Source organism: Zea mays, chromosome 9 (assembly GCF_902167145.1).
Source record: "Zea mays cultivar B73 chromosome 9, Zm-B73-REFERENCE-NAM-5.0, whole genome shotgun sequence".
In the NCBI taxonomy this organism is placed as follows: Eukaryota; Viridiplantae; Streptophyta; class Magnoliopsida; order Poales; family Poaceae; genus Zea; species Zea mays.
Window position 1 is genome coordinate 81907643 of NC_050104.1, and position 10729 is coordinate 81918371.

General features: G+C 45.2%; 1 protein-coding gene across 1 annotated transcript; it reads left to right on the plus strand.

The window, feature by feature from the left end:
* Positions 1-362: 362 nt before the first annotated feature.
* Positions 363-1523, plus strand: LOC103638598 (uncharacterized). The gene is made up of 2 exons (XM_008661468.2): positions 363-1017; positions 1130-1523. Exons 1-2 carry the CDS (start codon positions 703-705, stop codon positions 1157-1159), a joined length of 345 nt encoding a protein of 114 aa, XP_008659690.1. The 5' UTR covers positions 363-702; the 3' UTR covers positions 1160-1523.
* The last annotated feature ends 9206 nt before the right edge of the window (positions 1524-10729 follow it).

Genomic DNA, 10729 nt, shown 5'->3' on the forward strand with positions numbered 1-10729 from the left:
GGGACATTCGTTGGCATTAACGTGGCTGCTGCCATAAACCTGCGGTCCTCATGCTAGTAGTATTGGAGTACATTGCTATTGCTATTCCTATGCTATGCTATGTCCGTCGGAGCATCACGGTCGTCCAAGAATCAGTGTATAATGCGCTCGCGATGTCCTGGCTAGCTATAGATGCACAGACGTGACGGAGGCTTCATCCATCGTCACCTCCCCCTGTCGCCATGAGCGGCTGCCTTTAGAGGCCTCACGTGGCACGGATCGGAGGTGGCTGGTCTGGTTGGTTGGTCGATGGAGTGAGAGAGAGAGAGAAAGGGATCGGCGGCCGCACCAGGTGACAGAGGAGGACACTCGAACGTGAGACAGCAATAAAGAAAGCAAGAGGTGGCCTCGGAGTGGCCCCGTCCCATGAGCCGAGCCGAGCGACACAGATGCACGCAGCAGGCTTCCCCACAGCTGCTTCCTTGCAGGCCGGAGGGAGGGATCGAATCGAATAGAGCCGCGCTCAGCCTGCCGGTCGTTTTCCCTTCAACCACCGCGCGATCTGCTGCAAATCCTCCATGCTTTCCCCAGCGGAAAAAGGAGAGATACAGATACTAGCTAGATATATTATCCTCCTGCTGCTGCTGCTGCACACCACAACAACCCACCCGCCGGTGCAAGTTCGTAGTGATTCCATTTCTTTTGTGACCAGCGCAATTGATAATGCCGGCGTCGTCGTCGCCGTCGCCGTCGCCGCTCGAGATCGTGACCTGCTCCGCTCTGGAGGATCCGTGGTCACCAATGATGGCCATCGCCGGCGACAAGTTCACGGTGGTGCAGCGGGTGCCGAGGGACGTCTCGGACGGCCTCCTCGGCAAGTTCGCGGACACCAGCGCGTTCGGCTTCGACTACGACCGCAGCGCGCTCTGGTCGCCGCTGGTGCTGCGTCCCGAGGCCATGCTGCTCGCGCAGTGCCCGGCCGGGCGCCGCGGCCGACGGCGGCTACGATGGCGGCAGCGTCGCCGGAACCGGAGGAAGGTGCGTGCGTACCGCTCATTCTCGCTCTCTGGAGTCTGGTGTCTGTGTCTTGTGCGGCAGCAGAGCTGGCGTAGTATTAGGACGCGTAACTGGATGGTCTTTGGGCTTGCAGGTGCTCTGCGGCTGCTGGCAATGGTGGTGACGTCGCATGCAATGTTGCCTACGGACGTCGAAGCATCTGGTCTGAATCATCCTGCAAACGTTCTGCCGCCGATTCTTGGATTTCTTCATTCTTCTGCAGTATTATGCATTCAAAGAGTCAATACTGTTACCATATCGTCTCTCTATGATCAACGACGATGGGAAGCTGAGGACGCTATGTAATGTATATGTATGTATACATGCAGCAACGTAAGGTCCAAATGTAAGATGAAATGATTGTGTAATGTATAGTCACAGATAATTACATTGTTTTTTCGATGTGCACATTGGACACGTATCATTGTGTTGTGATTGTTGGAGGCATCTTCAACAGGAATGAATACAGTAATTACACTTGCTAAGTACTTTTTGGTCCACGTGGTATTAAAGCTTGTTTTTTTAGAAAGTACGTTTTGGTCCACATCGTTCAAGTTTAACACTGAATGCCTACATGATCTCAATAGCATAAGTTTTTATGTCGAATTAGTTATGGAGGGTCTTTAACACTACCGGGATCAGACACTCGGCAAAGCCTGGAAAACACTCGGTGAAGTCTTTGCCGAGTGTAGCACTCGGCAAAAAGAGCTCGACAAACTGTACATCGGCAACGGCTTCTTTGCCGAGTACTTTTTATCGGGTACTCGGCAAAGACTTTGCCGAGTATCACTCGATACTCAGCAACGAAAAGCCGCCGTCACGACGATTGGTAATGGAGACGGCGCCGTTGCGGAGTGTTCTAGGTGACACTCGGCAAAGAGATAACCTTTGCCACTAGGTGACACTCAGCAAAGAGTTTTCCCCTTTACCGAGTGTCTGTCAGCCAACACTCGGCAAAGAGGCCACCAGTGGGCCCCTTAGTCAGTTTCTTTGCCGAGTGTCAAGGTCACAGCACTCGGCAAAGAAGCTATACCGGTGCCTAGGTGTTCCTTCTTTGCCGAGTGCTATGGCCCTGACACTCGGCAAAGAACCTCTTTGCTGAGTGTAACACTCGGCAAATTGACCAGTATACACCTTTTTTATTTGTTTTTGCTATTCCATCCAAACAAACAAAAGATATCACATATACATCACAGATATCACATAAGCATCACATATACATCACATATCTCACAAACACCATAAATCAAACAAGTTCTCACTGCATTACCAACATGTTCGAACACAAACATAAGTATCCACCACTCAAGAACATAAGTCTCAAGTATCTCACAAAGCATTACCAACATCTAACAAGTTCAGAACGGATTATCTCACAAAGTATTAACAACACTGACAAAGATAATATCTTATCGAGGTGGGCAGCTGGACTGGTGCAGCGATGGGTTGGACGATCCATAAGGGTTGTTGGATGCCGCCCTAGATTGTCCCTGCACAGAGAAGAGATTGCATGTGTTATACCAGATGAATATATATCATGAAGAACTAGAATTTTGATGCTCACAGGAGTATGGAATTGAGCAGGGTCAACTGTAGGGAACAATGGAGGTGGTGGAGCGAAACCCTGTGTGGCGCCAAGACTCTGCATGTACTGGAACATCTCTGCCATCCTTGCCTCCATCTCCTAACGTTCCCTCCTCTCTGTTTCTAGCTAGGTCTGTAATATTCCAAGCCAATGTTATAGTAACTCAAAGAGAAGGTATATAACTCAAGGAATGACGAGTTACAGAAGCACTAACCTCGAGTTACTGTATGCGATGATGTGAGTTGTCCTGCCGAGGTCGTATGGCTCGGCTCGAGCTCGTGCTACTTGCTCGCACTTGAGACAGAGTGGGAGTGGATGACGAGTCGATTGCCTCGTCGGCAGTCCAGTATCGCCAATGTCTCTTGCCTCCTCCGACCCTCATGAGGACATCAGGGTCGATCTGATCGGTCCTCGGATCGTATTCTGGCCCATGGACCTCTTGTGCCATGGCGGTGTAGTCATGAAGGCGGCTATCTATAGACGGTGGGGTTGTTGTATGACTCGAGCCCTTCATCCAAGTTGTAGGTGACGTCGGACATCGCCTTACCCTTGTGGGCCATAGCATAGGCCGAGAAGATGGAGCAAGGCTGGCCACCATGTGACACCGGCTGCAAGAAAACCAATGAGATAGTTAGAAATAATATCTAATCCAGTGTTATATAACTAAATAAAAAAGAGGGCGTACCCATGCTTCTGCATATTGGCCTAGGCTGCGGCTGCCTTGGTGGTGGGAGGGACCTTGCATCATCAGACGCTGTTCCCGGCTAGCGTTGTGCGTCTCGTCCCACTCAGGCGAGCACCACCTATCCACCATCTGCTCCCAGCACAGAGGATGTGTGACAGAACCTCCCAAGTCATTAGGCCTACCTACAGTTGTCCTTGTCCAACAGACCTCAGACAACCCTGCAGGTGCACCTGATCACTTGACAAGTTTGGTATCTGAATTCCTTACCTTGCCCAAGAGCGTTTCACCCGTCACGCGGAAGCAATTACAATAACTTACCTTATATTGAAGTAAGAAAGAGTTGTATTATTACAGACCAGAGCGAAATATAAGAGTGCTGAGTAATATTATTACATAACCTGGGAGGCAAAAACCCCTCCCGATAAACAGTAAAAGTTTTTCTTAAAGGAGGACACTTCCTCCTACGGCTTCAGTCTTGATTTTCTTCTTTGGGCACCACCTTGGAACAGAAGCAACAAAAGTTTACTGCTTCTTCACCTAAAACAACATGGGACAAAGCCCTGAGTACGAAATGTACTTTCGCAAGTCTTACCCATCAAAATAAAAGACTCACAAGGATATGCTGGCCTTTGAGGATCAAGGTATGGCTTATCAATAATCAAAGACTTTGTTTGCAGAAATGCTTACTAATAGTGGATCCTTAAAATTCTAGTTTTATTTGTCAGGTTAAGTAAAGTTACCTGTATCTAGGGTTCTTTCTACCCTAGTTCAATCACTTGACCTATACTAGCCAATTTCTTTTCAACCCTTCTTATTCACTGGAATGCTACGTGTAAGTCAGTGACCAAGTCTTCATATCCACGAAGTTACGGCGATCCAAATCGATTATACTCAGCTGAGGATCTCTAATCACACGACATATGTAGCACTTAACCCTTGCATATGTCAACTCACCACCGGGGTTCTTAAAACCAGATCAGGTTCACGCCAACCGAGAGCACAGATACACCACCGTCCAGCCTCTTGCCACAGATGGTACACACTACTCTCGCCATCTCTCCACTCCCATTACGTGTTATCTTATTCTGGTATTAGTCTGCCCGAGGCAAAGCTTACCCATGACGAGGCATGTGACCAGTTAAAGGGTCCTCGGTCAGCAAACCTACATCGAGAAGGTCCTTAATCGACTCAGACGGAGACACTACACCGAGACTCTCTTCTCGTGCAAGTCACCCGCCCGGTCTCAGCTTTATCATTTCAAACCCAAAGTTTGGTACCTAGCAGAGGTACATCTTTTCCGATGTTGAACCCATCACGGCCCATCAAGTTTTATTTTCGAAAACATCCCGCCCACTTGAAGCATCATCTTTTGTTAAAACAAAACATTTTGTTTTTCTAGAGCAAAGCTAAGCATAAGAAAAACCTTTTTGTAAAACAGGGATTTAAGGAGAAGTAATCAAATCCAAGGAAGGAAATGCAGCAACTGGTTTAGCACACATCTCCTATCACCTGATGCATCAAGTAAGTGAGAAAGATTTTAAAATAGCAAGGAGGTGGCAAATGCACTGGGGTTGCCTTGTGTGATAGGTGAAACAGGCTCTGCTCCACAGATATCAAGTAAAAGCAGTTTCCTGCCTGAGGTTCTTCAGGTGGTGGTGGTGTAGTCCTCGCTTCTTCAACTTCTATTTCTTCCTCGTTTTCTATATATAGCCATATATAATCATGAATGCTCATGTAATGCTCATGGAAATGCAAAGATAATGAAAGTATATTATCTAATGTCTTGAATATAACTTTCGTTCACGAGTCTCCGGGAAACTAGGGTTTTTGGAGTCTATAGTGAAGTTCATAGGGCAGGGGACTAGGATTTTGGGTTCTAAGTACCAAACATGGTTCAAATCATACCAAATTTTACCCAAGGCTTCTAAATATTATTTAAAGCTTATCTAAAAAGCTTGGTGAATTTTGGGATTATTAATTACTCTCTAAAATTCCAGAAGCATGGGTTTTTGTTATTTTAAATATCCCAAATTTCCCTATTAGAACTGAAAATCATGAAACTATTTTTATTAAATACTATAGAAAATTAGGAGCCTAGCAAAATTGGTTTGATATTTTTAGCATTTTTCTATAATTTGTTAGGAATTCTCTAAGTCGGCCCATATGGTCTGATATTTTTAGCAAAATTGGTCTGATATTTTTTAGCATTTTTTCTGAAAAAGAAAAAGGAAAGGATGCTACAGGATTGGGCTAAAATCTGGCCTGAGTCGGCCCATATGCTGGCGAAAGTGTGCCCGCGCGCGCCCGCGCTGTCGGTTTTGCGCAGGGAACCCTGACGGTTTGAAATTCTATAAAGAATCCTTCCCACTATTCCTCTGTCTCGCTGACACTTGCAGAAACACCCCCGCGCTTTCTCCTCTTTACATCCCGCAGTACACGACGGCGAACAGCGGGGAACCAAGCTCCGACGAGCTCATACCGGCCGGATCACTCGATGACCGGTGCTCCACTTCGGCTGGGACCTAATTCAAGCCCTAACAAGTGTTTCCCCTCAACTAATTTCACTAGCAGAGCTCTAACTTGCTCTGTCCACGGTGACAGCGGGCACAACGGACAGCACAACACGTTCCCAGCGATCTAAGGCAGCTTAACTCAATCGAATTGGTCGAGGATCATCAGGAGAACCTAAGGATGTTGAAACAAAAGAACAGGGAGCATGAACAGACCTGGAATTCGCTGACCACGGTGAGGGCTCTATCATGGTGGCGGAAAATAGGATTGGGGGAAATGGGAAATTGGAGAGTTGTGGTGGCTAATCGGAGGCAGGAGCGGGTGCTCAGGCTTCGTGATGACCTAACGCAGCAGACCGTGCCGTCAATTTATAGCGGCGCTAAGCGGTGGCAAGTGAATTTGGTTTGGCATAATGGCGGTCGGAGAAGAAAGGAGCTACTGGCACACGAGATTAGTGGCTTTCACCGTGGCGGCTCTCCGGCGATCACCGAGCATGCAAGACGTGATTCACTGTGACGTGTTACCTCTCCAAGACGCATGGTCTGGCCGGATAACGGTGAACTCCGACGATGCCAGCACGATCGTCCGCCGCGGGACACGATGGCCGGAGTGAACAGGAGCTCAAGTTCATCCACACGATGATCTTTACCATCCTGAGCCACATCCGGTACGTTGCTGAGCCCGAATCGGAACGACGATGAGAATCCCAGCGCGAGATCACCAGCGGTGGGATGAACTGAATCTGAGATATTTGGGTGCACTGTACCATCGAGATTGCTTATCATAACAACCGACAGAGCATAATTTGGGCAGATTTTCTTCAATTTCTATGTGGCAACTTGACAATCTCTCTGTAACAAAACTCTAGCCCTTCAATCCAGCTACAATCTTGTTATGGGAACCATGCTCAAACACTCACTGGATCATGGTCAAATCCTGGTTCAAAGATTGCCCAACCTTAGTGTTAGTCTGAATTCAGACCAAGGGCAGTCTGACAGCCCGACTTTGGGCTCATTTAACTCCAAACTTTTCATGTGACCAAGGCTTAATCCCTATAGCAAAGTTGTTCTCCTTTAGTAGCTTTACAAACTTGATGTGTTGACCCTAGGCAAATTCTTAATATTTTTGGATCTACAGAGCCCTAAAGTCAACTCTATTTCACTGTTTTCAGACTTAACCATTGGAGCACTAGGGTGGCCTTTTTGCAAATAAGCCCAAGACTCATGGTTTAATTTGCAAATCCTCTCACATGTGAACCATATGAGTTAAGGTACCCTAATCCCATGGTTTTTGCACTTAGGTCCAAAAGTGTGCACATTTTGCATATAACCCCTTAGGGTTTCAGTCTAGGGTTTTCTAGGGGTCTATTCAGGGTTTCTAGTACTTCTAGGGTTTGGATATCACTTAAGTTCATTAATGGTGATATTCTATGATCATTATTAATAAGTTTTGAAGTTTTCTTTTGTATAGGCTTTGTTTATTCTTCTAAGCCCAGTTTAGGGTTATGTACTGTACCCTAGGGTTTCACCCATGAAATGCTACATCAAGACAACTTATTTGAAATTTTTGCCTAGTGAATGCACTCTAGGTGTGACAAACACATGATATGTCAATGCTTATGATGTTATGCTCAAGTTTTAGTGACAGTAACACTAGGAGTGTTACATCCTTCCCCCCATAAAAGAATCTCGTCCCGAGATTAAAATTCCTAGAGCAAGTAATGGAAATGGAAACGTGTCATATTTTCATTTCCTTATTTTTGGTACAAGGCAGGGGTGGTATGGGGTTCATTCCTCTATTACAACAAATGTACATATCTTACAATTTACACAAAGCTAAAAAACCTGGAAAATTCTTATCCAAAAAGTCTTGAGTTTCCCAAGTAGCTTCATCTTCCGTGTGTTGATTCCACTGTATCTTGTAAAACTTGAGAGTTTTCCTTCGGGTAATCCTGTCCTTTTGATCCAAAACTCGAACAGGATGTTCTAAATAGGTCAAGTCTGGTTCTAAGGCAACATTTGTTACTTCAATGGTTCGATCGGTAACCCGAAGACACTTCTTCAATTGAGACACGTGGAACACATTATGCACAGCAGACAATGTTTCGGGTAACTGGAGTCGGTATGCCACTGGTCCATATCTTTCAAGGATAGGAAAAGGACCAATGTACTGGGGTGCAAGCTTCCCCTTTACCCCAAAACGTGATACACCCTTCATTGGTGAAACTTTCAGGTAGACATAATCCTCAACTTGAAAGTATAAGGGTTTGCGTCGCCTGTCTGCATAATTCTTCTATCGAGCTTGGGCTTCTTTCAAATTATGAATTATTCGTCGAACCTTTTATTCTGTTTCCTTTACCATATCAGGCCTGAAGAAACATCTTTCACCTGGTTCTGACCAGTTTAATGGAGTACGACACCGTCGTCCATACAAAGCTTCAAAGGGTGCCATTTTGATGCTCTCTTGAAAGCTATTATTGTATGAGAACTCCGCTAATGGTAAACAGTCATCCCATTTTTGTGGGAATTCCAAAACACATGCTCGCAACATATCTTCAAGTATCAGATTTACCTCTCTGTCTGCCCACTGGTTTGGGGATGGTAGGCCAAACTGTGAAGCAACTTGGTACCCAGGGATTTATGAAGTGCTTCCCAAAACTTGGCTACAAATTGCGGTCCACGATCCAACACTATGGTCTTTTAAACCCCATGCAGACTAAGAATACGAGCAATATATAATTGGGCATAGACAACAACCGGATGATCTGTTTTGACTGGCAGAAAATGGGCTATCTTGGTAAGTCGATCAACTATAACCCAAATAGAATCATATCCTTTTGCTGTTCTAGGCAATCCCACAATAAAGTCCATGCTTATATCCTCCCATTTCCATGTAGGGATAGTCAAAGATTGTAATGGACCAGCAGTCTTCAATGTATGGCCTTGACACGTCTGCAAGTGTCACACCTCACCACATAGCGTGCAATTTCAATCTTCATCTTTGTCCACCAATAATGTTGTTTTAGATCATGATACATCTTAGTGCTTCCGGGATGAATAGAATAGCGACTAAGATGTGCTTCATCTAAAATTTGCTGGCGGATCTCATCATTCTTAGGCACAACTATGCGGTTGTTAAACCATACAACACCTTGATCATCTCTTCTGAAGCAGTTGGCTTTACCAGCCTCCATTTTCTCATGAATGTGTTTCATACCCTCATCCTCTCTTTGTGCATCAATTATCCTCTGCAGGAGAACTGACTCAAGCTTTAAGTGATTTGAAGTTCCATGTTGAATCATTCCTAGGTTCAACTTCTCCATTTCTTGGCATAATGTAATGTCAGAAGTCTTCATTGTAAGACAATGACAGAAAGCCTTGTGACTTAACGCATCTGCCACTACATTAGCCTTGCCTGGGTGATAATGAATCTCCAATTCATAATCTTTAATCAGCTCAAGCCATCTCCTCTGCCTCATATTCAACTCTGACTGGGTAAAGATATACTTTAAGCTTTTATGATCTGTATAAATATGACAGATATTCCCCAGCAGATAATGATGCCATATTTTTAGAGCATGAACCACATCAGCTAATTCTAGGTCATGAGTTGGATAATGTTCCTCATGCCGGCGTAACTGCCCTGAAGCATAAGCTATCACTCGGCCTTCTTGCATTTGAACACAGCCTAGACCACTGCCTGATGTGTCACAATACACATCAAAGGGCTTTTCAATGTCCGGTTGAGCTAATACTAGAGCAGTGGTCAACAACACTTTTAGCTGCTCAAAGGCTTCATTACATCTTGAAGACCAATTAAATTTAGTATCATTCTTCAATAAACTTGTAATTGGTTTCACAAGCTTGGAAAAATCTGGAATAAATCGGCAGTAATAACTATCCAGACCAAGGAAACTTCGGACTTGATGTACAGTGGTTGGAGGTTTCCACTCCAAAATATCCTTGACTTTGCTGGGATCCACCGCAATCCCGTTAGCAGACAACGCGTGTCCCAAAAATTGGATCTCCTCTAGCCAAAATGCACATTTACTGAATTTAGCATATAGTTAATACTCCCTTAAGCGCGTTAACACGATCCACAAATGCCAAGCATGCTCCTCTTCATTCTTGGAATATATTAAGATATCATCAATGAACACCACCACGAATTTATCCAACTCGGGCATAAATACCGAGTTCATAAGATGTGAAGTGGGCAGGAGCATTTGTTAGTCCGAAAGACATAACCAGATATTCAAATAATTCATACCGCGTAGTGAATGCGGTCTTGGGTATATCTTCGGGTCGGATACAGATCTGATGGTAACCCGACCTGAGGTCAATCTTGGAAAATACCCGAGCTCCGGTAAGTTGGTCAAATAGGATGTCAATCCAGGGAAGAGGGTACTTATTCTTGATTGTGACCTCATTAAGGGGTCTATAATTCACGCACATCCAAAGTGTTTGGTCCTTCTTCTTGACAAAGATAGCTGGACAACCCCAAGGTGATGAGCTTGGTCAGATAAATCCCTTTTCTAGTAGATCTTGTAATTGGGTCTTGAGTTCTGCCAACTCGTTCGCAGGCATTCGGTACGACCTTCTAGAAATAGGAGCCGTACCGGGCTTCAACTCAATCATAAATTCTACAGCTATCTCTGGAGGCAATCCAGGCAGATCTTCCAGAAAGACGTCCGAAAATTCACATACTACCAGAATATCTTGGATCTCCGGTATGATGGCTTCATATACTCTGCCAATTGGTTTAGTTGGAATAGCTACAGGGATGGACAAAAGAACCTCTTCCTGGCCATAGCTCAACCTGATGGTTCTCAGATCAGTGTTGAGGATTGCTTTGTGTTGGGCTAACCAATTCATGCCCAGAATTACATCTATATCTTGGCCTTTTAAAACAAC

Coding starts and splice junctions, on each gene's coding strand:
- LOC103638598 (XM_008661468.2), top strand. CDS start 703: ATGCCGGCGTCGTCGTCGCCGTCGCCGTCGCCGCTCGAGATCGTGACC. Junction 1,018..1,129: donor GTCGCCGGAACCGGAGGAAG/GTGCGTGCGTAC, acceptor TTGGGCTTGCAG/GTGCTCTGCGGCTGCTGGCA.